At 39.2% G+C, this 27,134-nt stretch overlaps 1 protein-coding gene across 4 annotated transcripts in view; it reads left to right on the top strand.

The window, feature by feature from the left end:
• Positions 1 to 27,134, top strand: part of LOC132402111 (potassium channel subfamily T member 2) — an 884,531-nt gene that overhangs the window by 728,726 nt on the left and 128,671 nt on the right. For all 4 annotated transcript variants that reach the window (XM_059984711.1, XM_059984712.1, XM_059984713.1 and 1 more), the window contains one exon: positions 19,366 to 19,672. In XM_059984711.1, the coding sequence (XP_059840694.1) occupies positions 19,366 to 19,672 (307 nt within the window). The remainder of the gene's footprint in view (positions 1 to 19,365; positions 19,673 to 27,134) is intronic.

The raw sequence follows: 27,134 nt of genomic DNA on the forward strand, positions 1-27,134 counted from the left end.
AAGGCTAGGTCAAGCTAGCAAAGGAATAGCAATTTTTGCATCTGTATTTACCCAGGAGATGGACACAGAGTCTATATAAGTGAGACAAAGCTACAATAACGTCACAGATTACAGAGGTGGAGGTTTTTGCTGTCTTGAGGCAAATTAAGGTGGATAATTCTCCAGCATGTTCCCTCACACCCTTGACCCTGTGGGTCATAAGTGCAGAATTTGTAGGGGCCCTGGCAGAGATAGTTAAATCATCCTTAGTGTCAGGTGAGGTACCGAAGGATTGGTGTGTAACTGATGTTCCGCTGCTTAAGAAAGGCTCTAAAGTAAACCAGGAATTACAGGGTGGTGAGCCTGACATCAGCAGTGGGAAAGCTGTTGGAAAGTCTTCTAAGAGACTGAATATATGATAATTTGAGATAGTCAACATGGTGTTGTGCATGGTAGGTCATGTCTAACTAATCTTATAAATTTCTTCAAAGAAGTTACCAGGAATGTTGATAAAGGCAAGGCAAAGGATGTTGTCTACATGGACTTTAGTAAGGTGTTTGACAAGGTCCCACATGGGAGGCTGATCAGGAAGGTTCTGTCACTTGACATTCAAGATGAGGTAATAAATTAGATTAGACAATGGCTTTGTAGGAGAAGCCAGAGAGTGGTAGTAGATGGTTGACTCTCTGACTGGAGGCCTGTGACAAGTGGAGTACCGCAGGGATCGGTGCTGGGTTCTTTGTTGTTTGTCATCAATATCAATGATCTGGATGATAATGTGGTTAACTAGATCAGCAAATTTGTGGAGGACACCAAAATTGGGGGTATAATGGATATTGAGGAAGACCATCAGAAATTGCAGCCGAATCTGGGCCAACTGGAAAAATGGACTGAAAAATGATGGAATTTAATGCAGACAAGTGTGAGGTGTTGCACTTCGGTAGGACCAACCTGGGAAGGTCTTATGTAGTGAATGGTAGAGCACTGAGGATTGCTGCAGAACAAAGGGATCTGAAAATACAGGTACTTGTTGGTACATATTCATTGAGAGCGGTGTCAGAGGTAGCAGGGATCGGAAAGAAAGTTTCTGGCACATTGGCCTTCAGAAATCAAAGTATTGAGTACAGGAGATGGAATGTTATGTTGAAGTTGTATATGATGTTGGTGAGGACTAATTTGGAGTACTGTCTGCATTTTTGGTCAGCTGCCTCCAAGAAAGATGTAAATATGGTTAAAAGAGTACAGAGAAAAGTTACAGGGATATAGCCGGGTCTGGAGGACCTGAGTTACAAGGAAAGATTGAATAGGTTATGATTTGTACCTTGAAACATAGAAGACTAAGTGGAGCTTTGATAGAGGTGTACAAAATTATGAGGGCTATTGATAGGGTAAATGCATGGAGGTCTTTTCCACTGAGGTTTCGTAGGACTACAACTAAGGGTCATGGGTTAAGGGTGAAAGGTGAAAACTTTAAGGGGTACATGAGGGAAACTTCTTCACGAGAGTGTTGTGAGAGTGTGTAATGAGCTGCCAGTGCAACTGGTGCATTCGAGCTCAATTTCAACATTTAAGAGAAACTTGGATATGTACATGGATGGCAAGGGCAGGGAAGGCTAAGTTCCAGGAGTAGGCAGTTTAATTGGTTTGGCATGGACTAGATGGGCCAAAGGTCCTGTTTTTATGACTCTACTTCTCACATTTCCTGGGATGAGAATACCAATGTGGAGCAAATCATTCAGATGGGTAAAATATCTATTCACACAGTGATTTGTCCTATCTCTATGTTGTTACACCTGGCTGCATTTGACTGCAAGCATCTGGTTTGACCAACAGCATCCACATATTGGACAGTGTGCCAGAAGGGTAATTAACTTTAACAGAAGCAGACAAGCCATGAAGGTTAGTTCAAGCTAGCGAAAGAAGATTAAGTCATGGAAAGACAAATGCATTTGCAAAAACAAAATGTTTATTCAGTATGGAGAGCACTCAGTGATCAGCTTATACAGTATATTTTCTCTTTAGCTTAAAAAGGATTCAGTAATTTTCAACTCCTGCTGGGGCTGTATACAAGGCTGATGTAAATCAGAAGAACAAATTGCTGAAATATTTTTGTTACTAAGATCAAATAACACTCGTGTTTATGCCAAGAGTATTGGATGTATTAACAAATAAGTCAAGATGATAACTAATTCTTGCTGTCTGACAATACTGTTAACAAGAGTAATTGGGATAGAAATTCTGATAGGCATGGAAATACATAGTGAAATTGTGCTTTGTTACATTAGATTTTAAAATGAATTACCTGCAAACATCTGTAGATGAATATTGGCTACAACTTTATTGAGCAGACAGACAATCTATTATAGTTAATTATATAATAACAGATAGCAGGGCAACAAATTATTGGATGAGACAAGCAGTAAAAATGGTAAGTATTTTCAGATTGTCATCTCTTCTGACTGAGATTTGCCAACTTCACCCATTTTAGACCACAGCAGCCTTTATTTTATGTATTAGTTCATTTAACGATGCCTAAGGCAGGCTGATTTTGACTTCCACGCTGACTGGAAACTCCTTCAATGCCACTGATTCTATACTATATCAGTCTCTGCCATTCCTTTTGGATTCATCAGCTCATCGAAAGTGAGAGCCTGCTGCGTGGACAACAGCTTGCTCTCCACATCATACTGTCCTGACATAAGTATCACATAGACAGCTGGGACGCAACAACTGTGGTTGACCTTGAGCCATGGTGAGCCTCAATCTAGTTATAGCCAGTCTAGGGTCTGGATAGACCCAGAACAAAGATAGTTTTACCATTACAGCATAATATTTCTATATAATTTATTCCAAACAGACCATTTCGCTTAACTTGTTCTGGTTAGCTATGACTTGCTTTACCCACCTTCCTTAATACAAGGAAGAATCCTCTCTAAATGCATGATTTTAATTATACTCCAAGTACAATTTCAGTCTCAAAAATAGCATGCTTCAATAAAAAAAATTCAATTAGCAATGCCAGCTGGTTATTATGCATAACAGATTTCATGATGTACAATAATTCACTGAACAAAATTATTCTGAAACAACATTAGTGCCCAGCTGAAGATGTTTTGCTGGGAAACACATTGCAGTCTGGAAGTCTAGATTCATTATTTTCCTCGTTGCTAGTCTCAACGATTAAGCTACTGTGCATGTGTGGATATATTCTGATTAAGGCTTTTTGTTTATCACCTAAATGCAAGGGAGGTAAAACTGTGGCCCAGAACCTAACACAATAGGTTGCCTGGTGATCACTTTAGCAACATTAAATGGCAGTCCTTTTCTAATAAAAACAGGTTAAATGCTGCTCTCTTCTTAGACCATGGGTGAGTGTATTTTATCATCTGATATGTGAAGAGTATGGTGTATCTAATATTTCAGTATTATTGTAAATATATTGTTTGATTAAGCATTCTTTGTTTAAATAATTAATTACGGGGTTATATGTAAAAGTATATGAATGTCATACTTCATCATGCCACCACGTCATTAGCAAGTGCCTCACTAAAGAATTGGAAAGTACAGAATCTTACAAGAAAACATTCAAAAGCAGCTCCTAACCGAAACACAACTCGCACTTAAAAGTGCAATTGAAATCACTGTGTGGACGGAAACAGGAGCCAGAGATACAATTGAGTTGTAGTTTCTGGAGTTACAAAACATAACAAAGGGCCATGGGTGGAGGTGGTGTGAATTCAGAGCCCATGTTACTTAATTACTGAGCCCATTTTCTGGGGGCACACGATATGCACCAACATGTTCTGCAAGATGGCAGCTGTTAAGACTTTTTCCTCGAGTGCAGGGATGGACTCAGAGACAGGTTGTGTGGTGGATGTTTAAACAGTATAGGAGAAGAGAGTATCAGTCAGGCACTACACTGAACAGTTCTTCCCAACCCTGATAGAAATCAACAGGTTTTTCCTGGAATGCTAGTGGCACGTTATTCACTAGAAAAGGTTCCACAATCTTTAATGATAAAATTTCTCAAGAAAAATCAAGTAAATATTACCATTTTTCCAGGTGGTTAGCCAAGCCGTTGCCCTCTTATGCAGGCCTGGTTTTCTATTTAAGTTTGTACTGTTACTTTATCACATATCTGCATTCTATTATGGAACACTGATGACACTAAATGTGCATTACATGCAAATTAATAGCAGTGCTTTGACCCTAATGGTTTCTGTGCACAGATGTGTTTGTGCACAGAGCCAATGATTAAATTTCACATCATGTACTTTGCTTATGGAAATGATGATCCTACTTGGTGATCAATTTTGCTCTTTCAGAATTGCAAAGTGCATATAAAAGTTGTACTACGTGACTAAATTTTTGGGCCATTAAGCTCTCGCATGAATAATAAGTTAACCGGTCTACCTTAATATCTACTAAGATTAGGATTATTGATTTATGTAGAGAGTATATAACTAATAAGTTAAGACTGACCTTAAAATAATGGTAATTTTAGACAATAAGCCTAATTAAAAGCATAAAGCATTAATTACATTTGTGTTCTGTAGAAGGAATACATACGAGCAGGTAGTTTAATTTGTGCATTTAAAAGAGGATTTTTGAGATGTTGAAGATAAAAAAACAGTTGTGGACACACCAATTTATCTTAAAAAATCTTCTTAAAACTACCATTGTTGATCAGGTGAATCTATTCTGAATTAATTTCTTTTCGGAATTATATAATATTATGGAGAACTTTGAGGTTTGCCATGTAAAAGGGATATACATTTGCAGACCTGAAAATTTGAGTTGGGTCAGATCTGCCTGAACAGCAGGCCTAGGAATGCAACATGTTTAAACTTTCTGATCATTAGCACAAGATTTGATTATAAATCCATGCTTAAATGATTTATTATTCATAAATATGTGGCTATCAGACAATTGATGTCATAAACCCTATTAATTTTCAGGAATAAGTAAGATCATCCATCCTGTGACACAGATGGATATTGAAAACTTCATCTTCAGTTGAAATTAATTATCCTAACCTTGTAGGAATTTTCAAGGCTAAATTTAGAAAGCAATATGGTGCTCTGAGGTCCTTAGCATGGACTACTCTACTTCTGCTTTAATGATAGCAGCATGTTTTCTTGAAGTCAGATGACTTTGTGATAGTTGCCAATCTGCTGTGCAGTCACACTTTAAAATGAAATCAGTAGATTGGTTTGAGACATCTGAGAATATTTTCCAGGATTTACAATATTATGGCTACAAGCTTCATCACGTTGGTATCTACTGCAAAATGGTAGACAAATCAGGATTGGAGGCCTCTTTGAATATAAAGGGGCCTAAATTTATCAAGGCCTAAAAACCCTTAGAGTCATTCTGTCCTTTAGCTGGTGGCACTTATAGGGCATCCTGATGTTTTTTTTTGTCTGTCTAGACCTCTAAGGTTTCAGAATAGTCTTCTGATCAGATAGAATCAGAAGAGCACAAGCAGATTCAGGAAGGAGGATACTGGTGCCTCCATTTTTTATTGAGAAGATTCTGCAAACTCCTTCGTCCAATAACAGATGCTGTTATTGACATTGCTCTTATGCAATTCTAACTTATCATGACTGCTCACCAGGGATCAGTTTATGCGTTTCCTGAACCACTTTGTTCCTGGTCTCATTGTTGGCCAAAGAGCTGAATTCCAGGAGTAACCTTCAGTGACATCCAAGAATCATTTGACTGAGTGTAGTATCCATGAGCTCTGATAACACTGAATCTAGTGGGCATCAAGTTGAAAATACTTCAGTACTTAATTCTCTACACAAGGAAATTGGAAGTCAATCATCCCAAGTCCATATCATCATTGCAGTATTTCCTCAGGACAATTGCCCAGGTCAAGCAAGCTTCAGCAACTTCTTCAATAAAATTTTTTCAGTCACCAAGTTATAAGTAGCAATGTTTGATTTTAAATTCAGTCACAATTCCTCATTAACTTATGTAGTTCATGTATGCATACAGCAATACTTGATAAAAGTCAAGTATGGCTGATAAAGAACAAGTAGCAAAGCTGGCACAGATGTACCAGAGAACAATCATCTCCAGCAGCAAAAAAAACCTATATATCCATTTCATGACATTCAATGGCATTGCCATCTCTGAGACCAATATCTTGGAGGTCACCATTTACCAGGGACTCAACTGGATCAACCAAACCTATGCCAAGGTTACAAGAGCAGGTCAGAAACTGGTTACCCTGTGGAACTCACTTCATCACACCTTGAAGCCTCCCCAATATCTGCCAGGTACAAATTGGGAAGCAATACTCTCTACCTGCTTGGATGTGCGTTGCTACAGCATGGTTGATACCTTACAGGATAATACAACTCATTAGATTTGTATTACTTTAACCTTACTGAAAATTCACTCCTTGCACTATCACTGCACAGCATATACCATCTTCACAATGCAACAATGCACGTATAGACTACTTTGACTGTACCTTCCAACCCTGTGATCTCTACCAAAAAAGCAGATAAAGGCAGAAGAGGCATGGGGGTACCACCGCCGGGTTGCAACAGCAACTTCTATTTCACTGTTTTAACACTCTTAAATGGGCCTCTTGTATGTTAAGATGAACTCTTGACCTCACAGTCTACTTCATCATCATCCTTGTATTTTATTGTCCACCTGCAGTGCACTTTATAACTGTAACATGATATTCTGCATTAGGTTATTGTCCTTCCCTTGTACTTTCTCGATATATTGATATTTTGAAATGATCTGTACAGATGGTATGCAAAACTAAATGTTTCATGTATTTTGGTACATGCAACAATAATAAACCAATTCCAATTCCTTTTAAAGTTATTCATGCTCCTCCTCAGCCATTGGGTCTAAATCCTGGAAGTCCTTCTCCTACATGTGACAGAACCTCCACCAGAAGCAAATTAGTAACTTCAGAAGCTTTTGGAACTACAATAGATGTAGAAATGTTATTTTAAAATTGAAGTGTAACCTGTGACCACTAAAACAAAAGGTTTTGAATAATTTATCAGAGTGACAAATCTCTTGGGTTCCTGTGCTCACATTACAGCCATTTCTTCATCCTACATATCAGCTGATTACACTAATTGAAAATCCTTAATTAAAACACACACACACATGCCAGTGTTCGGTGTGTTGCAGATTCTTGCCGTTTCTTCAGCCTAATTAAACACAGTACTTGATCAGTGAAGCTCTTTATCATGTGAAACAGAATCCACGAAGTAGTATTCAAGACATTTTCAAGGAGCAGTGCCTCAGAAAGGTGGCGTCCATTATTAAGGACCCCAACCCCAGGACATGCCTTCTTCATCAGGAGGGAGGTACGGGAACAGTTCCTTTCCTTCTGCCATCTGATTTCTAAATGAACACTGAACCCATGAGCACTATCTCACTACTTTTTTAAAATCTCTGTTTTTGCACTACTTATTTAAATTTATTTAATATACATATTGTAATTCAGTTTTCTTTCAATATTCATCTTGGATTGCATTTACTGCAGCCACAAAGCTAACAAATTTCATGACATATGCTTTCAGAAATGCTTTCTAAGACCTCCCACTTGGACCATTGAGTGACAAGAGCTCAATGTACATTTAGAAGTAGGTCTTTCTTGGCCATAGCTGCACCTTCAGGAGAAAAATCCCGTGGTCACCTTATAGACAACTAAATTGGAAGCTAACAGTATGTACATGCAGAAAGAAATGGGTGCACCGAAGCTGGGAGCAGCCTGTCTTATGTAAATATTCCTTTGTGATTAGACAGCTAAGCCAGTGGATATAATTTAATGATTAACATGATGACACCCTACCCTCATAACTAAGAATATGACAGTTTAGAAGGAAGGGGTACAAGACTGAACCTGGAAGAGGGAGAGGAAGGAATGGTCACAGACTGAACTAGATGTTGAAAGGATCCGAATTACTCAATTATTGCTGAGCATTCATTCCAGTGTAGGGATACTATTATGTATACAGCCTGCTGTATAAAATGCATTTGAAGTGCTTGATAATGCAATTTAACGACAAAATTATAGTCTTGCTTTGATTCAGTAAAATTCACTATGAAGGAAAGTGTTGCCAGTCAAATGCTAAAAGTTATTCTCACAACAAAGCCTGTGGTGTAAAATAAAACAAGCATTTTCACATTGTTAAATCTATCATTAGGCTGGATCATGCTCAGCCTGTCTTCATCTTAAGTTTTCCGCCCACGCTTATTTCATGAGCATTTTGACCTGATCTGGTCCCAATGGTTCAAACAAAATCAAGGCCACTCCCACAGTGGTCCCATAATGCAGGAGAATCCATGGGGAGCAAATTAGCCTCTGACAATGGACCACAAGATTCTGCCAAACCTTGCATGCAGATTAGCGATCTTTAAAAAGCATTCATTTTGATTTAAATAATTAGAATTAAACATTATTGAAGACACAAAAAATTAAAAATTTACATCAGCTAAAAGCCAAACAAAGACATTTATTAAAATAGGGGAGGAAAGCGTAAACCACTTGCATTTTCCATCTAGTCATCTGAGTCCAATGAACAGGCTGAGCAGATTAAAGCTACACTCACTCAGGATGGTCACTGAACTCAGTGCTAAGTTCATGGAGGAAGGGAGAGAGAGAGAGAGAGAGGGGTCAGATTTCACAGAGTTAAACAGCGGAGAAACAGTCAAATTGGTTCACAGCATCTACGCTGACTGGCTTGCCTATCTGTACAAATCCTACTTGTCTCCATTAATTTAATTTCCTCTTCATGTCATATTCATGCAAGTATCTTCCAGATGTCATCTCATTCTGTATTACCAATTACAGCACGGCAACAGACCATCTCGGCCCTTCTAGTCCGTGCCGAAGGCTTACTCTCACCTAGTTCCACCTACCTGCACTCAGCCCATAACCCTCTATTCATTTCCTGTCCATGTACCTATCCAATTTTTTTTTAAATTACAAAATCGAACCTGCCTTTACCACTTCTACTGGAAACTCGTTCCACACAGCTACCACTCTCTGAGTAAAGAAGTTCCCCCTAGTGTTACCCCTAAACTTCTGCCCTTTAACTCTCAACTCATGTCCTCTTGTTTGAATCTCCTCTACTCTCAATGGAAAAAGCCTATCCACGTCAACTCTATCTATCCCCCTCATAATTTTAAATACCTCTATCAATTTCCCCCCTCAACCTTCTATGTTCCAAAGAATAAAGACCTAACTTTTTCAACCTTTCTCTGTAACTTAGGTGCTGAAACCCAGGTAACATTCTAGTAAATCATCTCTGTATTCTCTCTATTTTGTTGACATCTTTCCTATAATTTGGTGACCAAAACTGTACACAATACTCCAAATTTGGCCTCACCAATGCCTTGTACAATTTTAACATTACATCCCAACTTCTATACTGAATGCTCTGATTTATAAAGGCCAGCATACCAAAAGCTTTCTTTACCACCCTATCCACATGAGATTCCACCTTCAGAGAACTACGCACCATTATTCCTAGATCACTCTGTTCTACTGCATTCCTCAATGCCCTACCATTTACCATGTATGTCTTATTTTGATTAGTCCTACCAAAATGTAGCACCTCACACGTATCAGCATTAAACTCCATCTGCCATCTTTCAGCCCACTCTTCTAACTGGCCTAAATCTCTCTGCAAGCTTTGAAAACCTATTTCATTATCCACAACAGTATCATCTGCATACTTACTAATCCAATTTACCACCCCATCATCCAGATCATTAATGTATATGACAAACAACATTGGACCCAGTACAGATCCCTGAGGCACACCACTAGTCTCCGGCCTCCAACCTGACAAACAGTTATCCACCACTACTCTCTGGCATCTACTATCCAGCCACTGTTGAATCCATTTTACTACCTCAATATTGATACCTAACAATTGAACCTTCCTAACTAACCTTCTGTGTGGAACCTTGTCAAAGGCCTTACAACAGCCTTTACCCTCGTCAACTTTCCTCGTAATCTCTTCAAAAAATTCAATAAGATTTGTCAAACCTGACTTTCCACGCACAAATCCATGTTGACTGTTCCTAATCTGGCCCTGTCTATCCAGATAATTATATCTACCATCTCTAAGAATACTTTCCATGAATTTACCCACCACTGACATCAAACTTACAGGCCGATAATTGCTAGGTTTACTCTTAGAACTCATTTAAACAATGGAACCACATGAGCAATATGCCAATCCTCTAGCACCATCCCTGTTTCTAATGACATTTGAAATATTTCTGTCAGAGCCCCTGCTATTTCTACACTAACTTCTCTCAAGATCCTAGGGAATATCCTGTCAGGACTCAGAGACTTATCCACTTTTATATTCTTTAAAAGCGCCAGTACTTCCTCTTCTTTAATCATCATAGTTTCCATAACTTTCCTACTTGTTTGCCTTACCTTACACAATTCAATATCCTTCTCAATTACTCCATGCTGCCTATATTTCTTGTAGATCTCTCTCTTTTTCCAAACCAAGTTTCCAATATCCCTTGAAAAACATGGCTCTCTCAAACCTTTAACCTTTCCTTTCAACCTAACAGGAACATAAGGATTCTGTACCCTCAAAATTTCACCTGTAAATGACCTCCATTTCTCTATTACATCCTTCCCATAAAACAAATTGTCTCAATCCACTCCTTCTAAACCCTTTCACATCTCCTCAAAGTTAGCCTTTCTCCAATCAAAAATCTCAACCCTGAGTCCAGTCCTATCCTTCTTCATAATTATATTGAAACTAATGGCATTGTGATCACTGGACCTGAAGTGCTCCCCAACACATTCCTCCGTCACCTGACCTATCTCTTTCCCTAACAGGAGATCCAACACTGCCCCTTCTCTAGCTGGTACCTTTATGTATTGCTGCAAAAAACTATCCTGTACATATTTTACAAAGTCCAAACCATCCAGCCCTTTTTACAGAATGGTCTTCCCAGTCTACGTGTGGAAAATTAAAATCTCCCACAATCACAACCCTGTGCTTACTACAAATATCTGCTATCTCCTTACAAATTTGCTCCTCCAATTCTTGCTTCCCATTAGGTGGTCTATAATACACCCCTATAAGTGTTACTACACCTTTCCCATTCCTCAATTCCACCCAAGTAGACTCCCTAGATGAGCCCTCTAATCTATCCTGCCAAAGCACCGCTGTAGTATTTTCTCTGACAAGCAACGCCACACCTCCCCCTCTTGCCCCTCAGATTCTATCACACCTGAAGCAACAAAATCCAGGAATATTTAGTTGCCAATCACATCCCTCCTGCAACCATGTTTCACTAATTGCTACAACATTATTTTTCCAGGTATCAATCCATACTCTAAGCTCATCCACCTTTCTTACAATGCTCCTAGCATTAAAAGAGATACCTCTTACTCTCCGTTTGTCCCTAATGGTGCAAACAACTTTATTATCTTTTTCTTCCTTCTCCCCTACATCTTCAGACTGAGCGCTCCCCTTCTCTGTCACCTGCCTATCCTCCCTCACACACTGTCTACTAGCTTTCGTAATTTGTGAACTAACCTCCTTTCTCCTAGTCTCTTCAATTTGATTCCCAACCTCCAACAATTCTAGTTTAAAGTCTCCCCAGTAGCCTTCACAAATCTCCCCACCAGAATATTGGTTCCCTTAGGATTCAAGTGCAACCTGTCCTTTTTGTACAGGTCACACCTGCCCCAAAAGAGGTCCCAATGATCCAGCAACTTAAATCCCCGCCTCTTGCTCCAAGCCCTCAGCCACACATTTATCCTCCACCTCATTCCATTCCTACTCTCACTGTTGCGTGGCACAGGCAGTAATCCTGAGAATACTACCTTTGCGGTCCTTCTTCTCAACTCGCTTCCTAACTCCCTATATTCTCCTTTCAGGACCTCTTCCTTTTTTCCTACCTATGTCATTGGTACCTATAGGTACAATAACCTCTGGCTCCTCACCCTCCCACTTCAGGATATCTTGGATGCGATCAGAAACATCCGGACCCTGGCACCAGGGAGGCAAACTACCATCCGGATTCCAGATGCTAATTGATCTGTGTGGAAAAATTCATCATCAAATCTTCAATCTGTCCAGATAGCTCAAGCCTTCCAATCCAAGCTTTGTCTGTGTGATGCTTTTCTCTACATACTACAGCTTAATCATGTCCTTCCTTAGCAATGGAGGACAGATTTGAAAGCAATATTCCAAAGTGGGCCTAAGCAACATTTTATACAACTGTAACACAATATCCCAATTCAGTTCTTTGACTGATAGAGGGAACCATGCCAAATGTTCTCTTCACTACTTATGTCTGCCTCTGCTCACATCTTCCGAAAACAATATACCATCTGGTCCCTCTGTTCAACAACACACCCCACTTGTTTGAGTTAAATTCCCTTTGCCAATCCCTTGTCAAATTTACTGTTGATCTATATCCTGCTGTAATCTTAGACAATCTTCTTTATGGTCCACCTAACTGTTAGGACTTCTGACAAGGTGGCGCCAGTGACCAACGGTGACATCTTGCAGACAGCTTAGAGGGCTACTGCATATTCTCCTTCTTCTAGATATACCCCTTCTTCTGAACTGCAATCGATTGCAACCTGTAATTTCCCTTTCAAGAATGAATCTTCTGGCCAACTAAATGACCTGGCACTTCAGCTTCAGGCTTAATATCACCGGCATATGCCCTGAAACATTAAATTTGCAGCATCAGTACAATGTGATGCATGATAAATATAGAAAAAAGCAACTGAATTACAGTAAGTATATATGTGTGTATTCAATAGTTAATTTAAAATATGTGGAATCCCTCTGCTGCTGCAGTTTCCTGGGGGTTCTTTGTGCTCTTCACTCTCTCCATGGCAGTTATTGATATGTAATGTAGAGAGTGGTCGACCTGTGCCTTCCTGAAGTCCACATTGAGGCTCAGGTGGTTGTTCTTCGATCATCTGACAAGCTTCTATATCTCCTCATTGTATGCCAACGCATCATTGTTAAGCATGCAAAGAGGAGGTTTAGAGGCTTTTCTAATGATGAGACCAACTACTGAGCAAACCTGATGATACAGTTTGAGCTGAATGTGGCAGTGCAGTGTAAACAGAAGTGGGCTGAGCACACAGCCCTGGGGTGCACCAGTGGTCAGTGCGATCGAGCTTGAGATGTTGCTGACAATTCAGACTGAATGGGGGTCTTTCTGTCAAGAAGTCCAAAATCGAGTTACAGAAAGAGGTGTTGAGTCCCAGTGATTACAGGTTATCCACCTACCTCTGAGGAGTGATTGTGTTAAAATATGAGTGAAGTTGTTGACAACATCCTGGCATATAAGACATTGTTTTCTAGGAGGGACAGGTCAAAGTGGAGGGCTGAGGATATGATATGATCAGTGGACTGGTTTGAATGGTAGGCAAACTGGAAAGAGTCCAATGTAGCTGGAAGGGGGGATTTTATATAATCCATTACAAGCTGCTCAAAGCACCTGATGATTGTTGAAGTCAGTGCCACTGGGCAGTAATCCTTTAGCCCTGTTACCTTTGCTTTCTTGGACATTGGAATGATGATGGCTGCCTTTGAAGCCTGCAGGGACAGTGGATTGTTTCAAAGAAAAGTTAAAGAAGTCCATTAAGACCTCTATTAGCTAGGCTGCACAGTCCCACAACACCTGACCAGGTATTTCTGACTGAAATCCTTCAAGGGATTCTTTCATAAAAATAACCATGTTTTTTTTCTCAGTTTCTTGTTTCCTTTAACCAAGAGATGTTATCTGAAGTTAAGTCTGCTGGATTTCAGGACATGAGTTAGATGTATAATGGTGTTACAATAGAATGTTTAATTACATGTTTGCTACGGCTGTTTATTTTTAATACGGAGCTTATAAATAGATAATATTTATTTACTTGGAGAACAACTGATACTGATGGTGATGATGACGAGTTGATGATTTGGAGGATAAATGTACCGTGCATGATTTGAATCTTATAAACCGGAGTTGCTGTCTATAATAGATTACCTGAAGACCAAAGGTGAAGAATAATTATCTTCTGTTTCCTGTGCACTAAGGAAAAATACAGAAGAAATCTGTTGTTAAATGCTTTTAGTAGCTTGCATGGAAATGCGATGGGAGCAGTATCAGGCATGGTCTCGACTATATTTTGACATGAAAAATGGTCACTTGAGGATGGTACTGGAAGATTACACTGTGGAGAAAGCTCATCAAACATAAGAGATCTAAGCAATAAACTATGACAAAGGAAACAGAGAGAAGCCTTGCATTTACGCTGCACAGCTCACAACCGTGTGTGCCTCAGAATCATTGAATTACTTTCAAGTGTGGCAGTTGAAATAAATGATCATGTTGCAGTGTTTTTGTTCTACACTATGACAGGACTTGAAATAAATTGTCTGCTTTGAGACTCCGATGTTGGACATGTAAACAACGTAGCTGACTGTGTATAACAAATGCTTCACTACTAGAGATGGTGGACCTAGGAGAGAAGGCAAATATTGGTTTGGAGGAAATTTGGAGAATTTTGTAGATAATATATTGTCATATTTTTCAAGTGGCCTGTCCTATGATCTAGGTCTCAGATGCATGCAGGTTCTGATTTCGTGAGCTCCAAATATCCTTTTCCTCAAAGTCTATCCTGGTGTATTGAAGGTAGAGGTGATTTTTGTTACTTAAGTCAACCTTTGCCAAAAGGACATGCCTGAGGTGTGGAACTGGTTCCCAATTTTCAGTATCTTGCCATGGTCCCTTCCATCAGAGGGTATTGTGCTCAACAGAGGCAGTTTGATGAACAACTATATCCTTCATGGAAAAGTCAATTAAGTGTTTCATTTTAAAAATTTACAAAATAATTTGAACATAGAAAATAGAATGGTATTGCATAGTGCAGTTTCTTTGGCCCATGATGTTGTGCCAAACTTTTAAACTATAGAAAGATCAATCTACAGTAAGATTTCTCTCCCACGTAACTCTCCAATTTTCTTTCATCCATGTGCCTATCTAAAAGTCTATTTAATATCCCTATTGTATCAGCCTCTAGCACCACCCCTGGCAGTGTTTTTCAGACCCTGTGTGTTTATATTAAAAAATCTATCTCTGAATCTCCTCTATCCTTTCCTCATATCATCTTAAAATTACGTCATTCCCACCCTGGGAAAAAGACATAGGCTCTCTTCTCTATCTATGCCTCTCATCATTTGATTAATAAGAACAAAATATTTGATTTATAAATGGTGCTGCAGATTACTTTTTCAGAAATTAATGGCCAATCAAATCAATCAGTTGCATTCAAAGAATGAACCCAACATAACATTTGTTGGAAAGACATTAGGAATGTCTTATATTTGGAACATTTGTAAAACTGATGTAATGCAGGGCATATATTTAATGAGATTTTGACACTAACAGGATTGATTTTATTGGTTTTAATACATTTATGTTTAACTGAAAATATGGAAAATAGTATGTCAGTATGTTCTTAGTTTTACATGAATGAATGAAATTCACAGAAAAGTCCTATAAAATGTAACATGCTGTTAAGTGAGTAGAACTATGAAAGATATTAGTTCTATTCAGTTAACAAAGATATTTTTGTGAAAATAAAATTGTCCAAATATGATAAGTGGAAGATAAATATGATATGAGCCTATATTGACTATATTCTGTTATTACTTTTCAAAGTTGCTATATAATGTGTCAGAAGTGACATGTGTAATAAATAGCTTGACTGACTAATGAATAATAAAGTACAAAGTGTTGAATAGACATTTATTGTAAAACATATTTGAAACAGTAAGTTTATTTTTGTCTATGTCTAAATTAAGATCTAATGTCACAAGCTGTCACAGATTTCTAAAGGCATGTTACATCAAAAATAATGATTAGAGTTTGGACTTTAACTTACAATATCCATAAGTGGTTCCATTACATTAAACATTAGTGATTTGATTTTGAACCAGTTCAGCATGAATTCCAACAATTGCTGGTATCAATCTGCTATATCAAGCAGTTAAATTACTGTAAAAATAATCATTATAGGAAAGTTCAGGAAATGGAAATACATCATTTCTGGAGTTAGGGTACAATTTTCTCTTTGGTAAACATATCACAGTTATTTTCTAATACACACTCAAGAATATATTTTGAAGGAGGAGCTTACAACCTTTCTCATCAAAAAATGGTGAATTGGATAAATATCATGCTGGTTACATTACACCTGATAAATTTTATTTAATTCTTCAAAATATCTTTGTATCTTACAATACTACTTGGTTACCTTTCTACATCCCAGAGATATTTTAGACTAGAGGTTATAATTGTTGCATAAACATTCCCAGGGTCATGTGAACCTAAGTGAAGTCCACATCCAGTAAAGCTGGAGTCTGAGTGTGTAGATGCAAGCCAGATTTAGGGAGTATGTGTGTACAACCAAGCTTAAATGTATATATGTGGTGTAACTGCAACAACCTTGCAGTCAATATCATTAAGACCAAGGAGCTGATTGTGGACTTTGGAAAGGGTAGGACAAGGGAGCACAAACCAATCCTCATAGAGGGATCAGAAGTAGAGAGTGTGAGCAAGTTCCTGGATGATCAAGATCTCTGAGGATCTAACCTGGTCCCAACTTATCCGACGTGACCTACTACTGAATGTTGAAAGGACTAGATAGGGTAGATATGGAGAAGATGTTTCCTAGGGTGTGAGTATCCAGAACTAGAGGGCACAGCCTTAAAATTGAGGGACAATCCTTTATAACAGAGATAAGGAGGAATTTTTTTTAGCCAGAAGGTATTAAATGGGTGGAATTGTCTGCAACAGACTGTGGTGGAGGCCACATCCGTGCATATATTTGAGGCAGATTGTTTCCTGAATGGTCAGGGTATCAAAGGATATGGTGAGAGGCAGGAGTATGAGGTTGAGTGGGATCTGGATCAGTCTTGATGGAATGGCAGAGCAGACTCAATGAACTAAATGGTCTAATTCTGCTCCTATACCTTATGATCTTACATAAGATGTAGCCATAAAAGAGGTAAGATGGTCCATACGTTTCATTAGAAGTTTGAGGAGATCTTGTTTTGTCATCTAAATCTCTCAAAAACTTCTACAGATATGCTGTGAAGAGCATTCTAACAGGCTGCATCACCGTCTGGTATAGGGGGCAGGGGCAGCAGAGGAACTACTACACAAGATCAAAAGAAGCTACAAAGTTGTAAAATTAGTGAGCTTCATCTTGGGTACTGGCCCCCAGAGTATCCAAGACATCCTCAAAAAGTGGTTAGAAATACGGTGTCCATTGAGGACACCCATGGAGGATCCCATCACACAGGACATGCCCTTTTCTCACTGTTACCATCAGGAAGGAGGGACAGAAGCCTGAAGGCAGACACTCGGCAATTCAGGAACAGCTTCTTCCCCTCTGCCATCCGATTCCTAAATTGAACCCATGAATACTATCTCACTTTTATTACATCTGTTTTTGCACTACTTTCAATGTAACTATTTAATATACAATCAGTGCCTATAAAAAGTATTTACCCCCTTGGAATTTTTCATGTTTTATTGTTTTACAATATTGAATCACAATGGATTCAATTTGGCTTTTTTGACACTGATCAACAGAAAAATATCACTCCTTTGTGTCAAAGTGAAAACAGATCTCTACAAAGTGATCTAAATTATTACACGTATAAAACACAAAATAATTGATTGTATAAGTATTCAATAAGTATTGATTGTATAAGTATTTATTAAGCATTAATAAATGCACCTTGGGCAGTGATTACAGCCATGAGTCTGCGTGGACAGGTCTTCATCAGCTTCTAATTGAACACTGCAATTTATCCCCATTCTTCTTTACAAAACTGCTCAAGCTCTGTTAGATTGCATAGGGATTGTCAGAGCACAGCCCTTTTCAAGTCCAGCCACAAATCCTCAATTGGATTGAGGTCTGGGCTCTGACTTGGCCACTCCTGGACGCAGTTCTCTTGCAGAGTTCATCAGGTTTTCCTCCAGGATTTCCCTGTGTTTTGCTGCATTCATTTTACCCTGTACCGTCACAAGCCTTCCAGGGCCTGCTGCCGTGAAGTATCCTCTCAGCGTGATGCAGCCATTGCAACATTCACAGTAGGGATGGTGTGTTTTTGATGATCTGTGGTGTTTGGCTTATGCTAAACATAGCATTTAGTCTGATGACCAAAAAGCTTAATTTTGGTTTCATCAGACCATAGATCCTTCTTCCAACTGACTTCAGAATCTCCCACATGCCTTCTGGCAAACTCTAGTTAAGATTTCATGTGAGTTTTTTTTCAACAGTGGCTTTCACTTTGCCACTCTCCCATAAAGCTGCGACTGGTGAAGCACCCGAGCAAGAGTTTTTGTATGCACAGTCTCTCTCATCTCAGACACTGAAGCTTGTAACTCCTCCAGAGTTGTCATAGGTCTCTTGATGGCTTCCCTCACGAGCCCCCTTCTCACACAGTCACTCAGTTTTTGAGAATGGCCTGCTCTAGGCAGATTTACAGCTGTGCCATATTTTTTCCATTTCTTGATGACTGACTAAACTGTAGTCCAAGGAATATTCATTGACTTGGAAATTTTCTTGTATCCATCTCCTGACTCATGTTTTCAATAACCTTTTCACAGAGTTGCTTGGAGTGTTCTTTTGTCTTCATGGTGTAGTTTTTGCTAGGATGCTGACTCACCAGCAATTGGACCTTCCAGGTACAGGTGAATTTTTAGTACAATCATTTGAAACACAGGTCTCCAAAAACAGATCTTCCTTTAACTAATTATGTGACACCTAAAACCAACTGGCTGCACCACTGATGATTGTAGAGATCTGTTTTCAGTTTGACATGAAAGTGTCTTTTTCTGTTGATCAGTGAGAAAGAGCCAAATTAAATCCACTGTGATTTAATATCGTAAATCAATGAAACTTGAAAACTTCCAAGGAGGGATGAATACTTTTTGTAGGCACTGTACATATACTGACTGTAATTGATTTACTTGTTTTTTTTCTATATCATGTATTATGTTGTACTGCTACCACTATGTTAGCAAATTTTATGACATATGCCTGTAATATTAAACCTAGTTCTGATATATGCAATCTTAAGTTTAGATGCATACATGCATAATAGTGCTAGGATGTACTGTATAAATGAGATTAGATGTACAGGATCAAATTTAGTTGAATACTTGTAGGCCCTGCTTAACTATGTAATCATAAGCCACATATTTGTGTGTGGCTTTTTCGGCTGCAGTTTGTGTGACCAAATGTGCTAATTAATGTACGTATATTAAAATTTCAGAGCACAGTGATGTATGTTTTTCTTAATATTTTTTCTTAAAATATTGATTTTCTTTCAGTCGCAAGTATCCATTAGCATCGAGGACTGGGAAGATACAAAAGATACCAAAGAGCACATGGGTTATCGCACTAACCACTATCACAGGAACTCCACGTCCAGTGACCAATCAGATCATCCTTTACTAAGGCGTAAAAGCATGCAGTGGGCAAGGCGTCTGAGTAGGAAAGCACCAAAACACTCCAACAAAATAACGGACAGGATTAATCGTCAGCGCATGACATTATGCAAAAGGTCAGAGAGACAAGAGCTGGCTGAACTAGTAAAGACTCGAATGAAGCATCTCGGCCTTTCAATGACAGATTATGGTAAGGCCTTTTGGCTAACTACTGAATTATTTTACATAGAACAAGATCAAATTTGTTTTACAATTCATCGTGTGGGCCCTTTCATTATTGTTCATCCTGTGCTTTCTGATTTTTTTTATTCATATCTAAGCTTCTCTTTAATCACATCTTCATTCTTTTCTACAACTACTTCAAGTGGTGTCAAGTTTAACATATTTATTACTCTCTGGATATAAATGTATCTCCTGAATTCCTTGTTGGATTTATTTTGTTTTTTAAATATTTATTAGTAGCTTGTAAAACCATAAAACATAGCGTAGAATTAGCACACTTGGCCCATCGAGTCTGCTTCACCATTCCATCATTGCAGATTTATTATCTCTCTAAACCCATTCTCCTGCATTCTCACTGCAACCGTTCATGCCGTGACTAACCAAGACTCTATCAACCTCCATTTTAAATATACTCAGTGACTTGGCCTCTACTGCTGTCCATGGCAATGAATTTCAGTTTCACTATCCTCTGGCTAAAGAAATTCCTTCTCAACTTTGTTCTGAATGGCACCCCTCTATTCTGAGATTATGTCCTCTGGTCCTAGACTCATCCACTATAGGAAATATCCTCTCCACATCCACTCTGTCTAGCTCTTTCAATATTCAATAGGTTTCAATGAGATCCACTCTTATTCTTCTAAACTCTGGTAAATACAGTCCAAAAGCCAACAAATTCATGCAATAATCATGCAATAATCCTTTCATACTTAAAGTCATTCTTGTGAACCTCTTCTGGCCCTTCTCCAAAGCCAGTGCATCTTTTCTTAGATAAGGGGTACAAAACTGCTCACAATACTCCAACTGGGGTCTGACAAATGCCTTATAAAGCCTCAGCATCACATTCTTGCTCTTGTATTCCAGTTCACTTAAAATGAATACTAACATTGCATTTGCCTTCCTTAACACCTTTTTAATCTGCAGGGAATTTTGCACAAGGACTACTAAGCCCCTTTGCGCATCTGATTTTTGAATTTACTCCACATTTAGAGATTAGTTTGCACCTTAATTTCTTCAATGGAAGTGCATGACCATACAATCCCTTACAATATATTCCATCTGCCACTTCATTGCCCATCATCTGAAAACTTTTCTGCAAAGCCATCAATTCTGTCATCCAAATTATTAACATATAACGTGAAAAGAAGGGAACTCAATACCAACCACCGAAGAACAACAGGAGTCACAGAGAGTCAACCAGCAAAGACCCCCTCCGTGTCATTTTCCAACAGTTCAATATCCACTGTCATTTTGCTCTTACTCTTTAAATATCTGAACAAACTTTTTGAAATCCTCTTTGATAATGTTGGCTAGCTTACCTTCATATTTCATCTGTTCCTCCTTATGCTTTTTAATTGTCTTCTGTTGGCTTTTAAAAGCTTTCCAATCTGCTAGCTTACCAGTAAATTTTGCTATATTATATGCCCTCGTTTTTGCTTTTATGCTGTCTTTGACTTCCCTTGTTAGCTATGGTTGTCTCATCCTCCCTTTAGAGTATGTCTTCATCTTTGAGATGTATCTATTCTGTGCCTTCCAAATTGCCTGCAGAAATGCCAGCTATTGCTGTTCTTCCATCAGCCCTGTTAGTTTTCCCTTCCAATCAACTTTGGTCAACTCTTCTCTCATGCCTCTGTAGTTCCCTTTACTCTGCTGTAACACTGATACATCTGACTTCATCTTCTCCATATCAAACAGCAGAGTGTATTCTATCATGTTAAGATCTTCCAAGGGTTCGTTTAGCTTACGCTCCCTAATCAAATCTGGTTCATTATACCATACCCAATCCAGGATTGCCTTTCTGCTAGTGGGCTCAACCACAAGCTGCTCTAAAAAACCATCTCGATGGCATTCTACAAATTCTGCCTCTTAGGATCAAATCTCACCTGATTTTCCCAATTTACATGCATATTGAGATCCCTTATCACTATCATGCCATTACCCTTATTACATGCCTTTTATACTTGCAGTTTTAATTTGTATCCCATGTCCTGACTACTGTTCAAAGACCTATATGTAACTCCCATCAGGGTTTTTGTAGCTAGTATTTTGCATTCCTCATGTAGAAGCATTTTGTATAATCTACCACAACAGAACCTATCTGATCTTAACAACCCCTATGGCTCGCCCTTTGGCTTCCTTTGCCTGGAGAATCGATCCTCAGCATGTCCAACAATCGCTGGTAGTTATAATCACAGCTCCTGTTTTACTCCTATTTCTTTCCTTTCTCACAATAGGGAGACCCAAACTAAATGGAGTTCTTTTAAATTCGACGACAGCATTGATGCTGCTTCCTGCTCCCTTGCAGAGTTCGTTGATTTTATCAACTTTGCATCCAATTTCCACCCTGCCCCCAAATTTACCTGCTCCAGTTCTGACAACTCCTTCCCCTTTTTCGATCTCTGTCTCTATCTATTGATATCTTTTATAGACCCGTCGATTCTACATCTCTTCCCATTCTGTTATTTGTAAATATGCTATCTCCTTTCAATTCTTCTGTCTGCTCTGCATCTATTCTCAGGATGAGGCTTTTTATTCCAGAACTAAGGAGGTGACCTCCTTCTTCAAAGAAAGGGGCTTCTCTTCCTACACCATACCAGGCTGCGCTCAAGCACATCTCTTCCATTTCATGCACATCTGCCTTCACCACATCCTCCCTGCCACCCCACCAGAGCTAGGATTCCTCTTGTCCTCACCGACCACCTCACCAGCCTTCCATGTCCAGCACATAATTCTCTGTAACTTCTGCCATCTCCAGGAGGATCCCAACACCAAGCACATTTTTCCTTCATCACCCCCTCCCTGCTTTCTGCAGGCATCGCTTCCTACACAACTCACTTGTCCATTCGAACCTCCCCACTGATCTCCCTCCTGGCACTTATCCTTACAAGCAGAACAAGTGCTACAGCTGCCCCTACACCTTTTCCCTCACTACCATTCAGCGCCACAAAGAGTCTCTCCAGCTGCAGCAACACTTCAACTGTGAGTCTTTTGGGATCATCTACTGTATACAGTACTCCCAGTGTGGCTTCCACTATATCAGTGGGACCCGATGTAGATTGGGTGTCAACTTTGCCAAGCATCTGTGCCCCAATCTCCAGAAAAAGCAGGATCTCTTAGTGTCCACCCATTTTAATTCTACTTCCAATTCCCTTTCCACCATGTCAGTCCATGGCCTCCTCTACTGCTACAAATAGGCCACACTCAAGTTGGAGGAGCAACACCTTATTTGTGCTTTGGTAGCCTCCAACCTGATGGCATCAAACATCAATTTCCCAAACTTCCAGTAATTGGCCCCCTCCACTCCTTCACCATTCTCCATTCCCATTTCCTTCTTTCACCTTATCTCTTACCTGCCCATCACCTCCCTCCAGTGCTCCTTCCCCTTCCCTTTATTCCATGGCCTTCCTTCCTCTCCTATCAGATTCCCCCTTCTCTAGCCTTTATCCCTTTCACCAATCGACTTCCCAGCTCTTTACTTCACCCCTCCCCTTCTGCTGGTTTCCCCTATCGCTTACTACCTTGTATTTCCTCCTCGCCTCTCCCCTCCTTCTTACTCTAACTTCTCATCTTGCTTTCTCCAGTCCTGATGAAGGGTCTTGGCCTGAAATGTTGATTGTTTACTCTTTTCCATAGATGCTGCCTGGCCTATGATTTCTTCCAGCATTTTGCGTGTGTTGCTTGGATTTCCATCAACTGCATCCTTATTTTGTATTTTAAATTGTGTTTAACATAAGCCTTAATTGAATATCTTTGCTTTTCCTTCAGAACTGATCCACGGTGCTCTGTTTTCATGTTTGAGTTATCATTGACTTGTCTAGGTTTATAAATGTATTTCCTGGTCATTTTGTTCCTCTGCCCATTTGTCATGCACTCTCTATACATCAGAACCTGCTAATTAACTACAGGCCTAAATATTTTTTTACTTTTTTCCAGTGTTTTGATAATCTATTGTTGTATTTACATTGCAAAGGATTATAACATAGTTCTATGTATAACATTCAATATAGTATGCACATCAAGGAATGTTGAAGTCATAATTAAGAATAATATTTCAATCCACAGCTGAAGGTTGAGGAATATGAACTCTGTAACATTGAAGGGATTGATATAACCTAGGTATCAAGTGGTGCATGCAAAAAAATTTTAAGATGAAGTGCTTTTCTTTCACCCTTCAAATCGCTAGCTGCTTTTGCAAGGTTACATTACGGCACTTGAAATTGTCAATTTGATGAGATTTGATCCCAATACCAACTCACCTTTGATTCTGTTCTCCTGTCTTGAAGGCAGCTTTTCATGGCCAGTGGCCAAGTGGTTGTTTTTCATAAAGAATCTTGGATAGTGAATCAATGTTGCTTAACTATGGGAACTGTTATAGCCATAAGGAAATGTATTTCCCAATGTCTAAATGCATACTTTCTGTAAGGCCCTATGGAACATATCAAACCTGCTCCTAATTTTTCTCTTATAATGTGGAAATTCTAATCTATTTTATATTGATCAATTATTTTCAAAAGCAAGAAATCCCAATAAATCAAAGATTCTGGAAGAACTGGGATCACATTTTCCTATTTATGTATACTTTAATATCACTCACGGAAAATATTAGCGATAAATTATTCCTGTCAAGAATATATATGGGATCTGGATGTTGTGTAGGCAGAAAGGGTTGGTTTAGTTACATGTTTAATGACGAGTTTAATTAGTTTGACACTACATTGTGAGTTGGAATCCTCTACTGTATTGTTTTATTTTCTATTTATGAAAATATTAATGGAAAATTATATTTCCGATGGATGAAAAATTGAGCAGGGTACTTAACTAGTGGCTGATCTAAAACCAAATTCCTTTTACTCTGTGATATAACACAATAGATTGGACTCAACAGCCTGTGAAGGCATTTATTCCCTATTTACCCCAAGCCAGGTTGCCTACAGAGTACAGAAAAAGGGTCTCCACTCAAAATGTTGACTGTCCATTTTCTTCAAGAGATGATTTTTGAACCACTGAGTCCTTTCAGCAGTTTGGTTTTGGCTAGAGATTGCAACATCTGCAGTTTATGTCCTTGAAATCATTTTGCTGCCAGTTTGTCTCCTTCCGTTGTTAAAATAATTATGGTGTTAGATTCTAAAGAAGATCTCCAGGATCCTGCCATAGTGATACAATCAAGTTGGCTGAGCAATGAATCATATTGAAGAATTTTCACAGCAGCAAACTAGAAAGTACAAAGCACTAATTTATCACTACATTTTTATAAAATATCTTGCAGAATGCAAAAAGATTAGGAGCTTGCATATGAGATTCAGTTATAAAAGCAGAAGAAAAAATGGGATTATTACAGATAGATGCTGTTCCTTTTTGTGTCTTGTGACGCATCGGGTGGCATTTTTGCCATTTCTGTAGTATTTGACTGTTTTTTTACAAGGCTGAATTGCTAGCTTGACACCCAACCCAGCACAAATGGAAAGCCTGAAAGGAGCCGTCGGGATTCAGACCCGGGGCTATCGGTCTTGAAGTCCGATGCTGGCGCCACTACACCACCAGCCGGCTAATGCTTGATAGATATGAGACCATAATTGTTCAAAGGTTCTGCATTCATGCTCTTTTGAATCAAGTATAAATGTAGATAAAAAACATTTTAAACATTCAAAGCTTTATATAATTCTCAAATAATTACAGTACTGTGTATAAGTCATAGGCACATACATAGCTAGGGTACCTAAGACTTTTGCACAGTACTGTGTTGGTCAACGTGGAGCTGAGAGCGACTCTGTAAATCTGGCAGGAGAAAAGGATGTTGGGAATGGCAAGGTTGGAGCACCTTGGGAGGGGTGTGGGGTAGCTGGCAGAGAAGGAGTGCTAGAGGTGGCACTGTGGTACAGGTGCTGCAGACACACCTAGCCCTAAGACACCAGGCAAGGTCATTTGATTCCAAACGATTAGTTCATAGATCATTACAGAATGTCTCTCTGGTGCTTCCCTCTCCTGTCCCCTTTTCCCAACCATGATTCCCCTCTCACAGCCCCCTCCCACTCTCAGTCCAAAATAGAGACCCATATCAAAATCAGATTTATCATCACACACAGATGTCAATTTGGTTTTTTTTGCAGCAACAGCAGCAGTACAAAGCAATACATTAAAATTACTACAATACTGTGCAAAAGTCTTAGGCACCCTAGTTATACATATATTTGCCTAAGACTTTTGCACAGTGCTGTATGTATGAGGGTGCCAAACTACACACTTGAAATTAAGTTTTGAACATAAACGTAAGCAACTAACACAGAGTTGCACCTCGTACAGCAAGTGGATCATTGTGTGCTGTTCTGGTCACCAAACTTTAGTAAGGATGTGATTGTACTGGAGAGGGTGCAAAAGAGATTCGCCAGGATGTTGCCTGGGATGGAGCATTTTCATTATAGACAGAGACTGGATATGTTGGGTTTATTTTCCTTGAAGTAATGGAGTCAGGATGAAAACCTGCCAGGACAGAGGTGTTCAAGATGGGAGAGCACATGGTGAGGAGTAGGTTTAGAGGGGATGTGCGGAAGAGCTTTTTCCATTCAGAGGTTATTTGCAATTTGGAAGTCATGTTTGAGAAAGTATTGAAAGCAGAGATTCTAGCAACATTTAAGTAATATCTAAATGAGCATTTGAATCCTTGAGATATGTTAGGCTATGGACTAAGACCTGGTAAAAGGGAATTGTCCTTGGTGGTCAGCATAGACAAATTGGGCTGAAGGGCCTTTTTCTGTGCTCTGTGACTTTACAAATTTATATATAAATAAAACCTTGTTCAGCATTTTATTTTATTTCACTCAATTTTTTTTTACTCTATTTTAATTGAATGCAACATATTTCCCTGATGTAAAATCAAGTGACCTCTTTCCAAGACAAAGATGGATACTCTTTTTTAGAAAAAGTTGTAGTTTCTGCTTTTAACAAGTATTACAAACTGACCTTGTCTGGTTGCTGCAAGAGCGTGGGGGGTGGGGGGAATAATCTGCAGGGCACAGCAGCAGCAGCCAGGTTATTGGCACTGTGGAAGTTGAGAATCAGCAGGGAAGCAGTGGCAATAGGAGACTCAATATTTAGGGAGATGGAGAGGAGATTCTAAGGCTGTAAATGGTGTGTTGCCTCCCAGGTGCCAGGATCAATGATGCCATTGAGTGGATGTAGAATATCCTCAAGGGGGAGGGTGTGCAGCCAAAAGCCATTGTGCATTTATTAGCTCTAATGACATATACCTCTTTATTTGGTATACTACTTGGCCACTGAGTGTATGTAGAAAGGGGGTGGGATGGGGTAAGAGGTCCTGAACGGTGAGTATAGGGAATTGGGGAAAAAAAACTGAAAAGAAAGATCTCCAAGAATTTAATTTCTGAATTGCTTCCAGTGCTGCATGCTTATTGGGGCAGCTAGCAAAGAACAGAGTA

This window comes from Hypanus sabinus, chromosome 11, assembly GCF_030144855.1.
Source record: "Hypanus sabinus isolate sHypSab1 chromosome 11, sHypSab1.hap1, whole genome shotgun sequence".
Taxonomy (NCBI): Eukaryota; Metazoa; Chordata; class Chondrichthyes; order Myliobatiformes; family Dasyatidae; genus Hypanus; species Hypanus sabinus.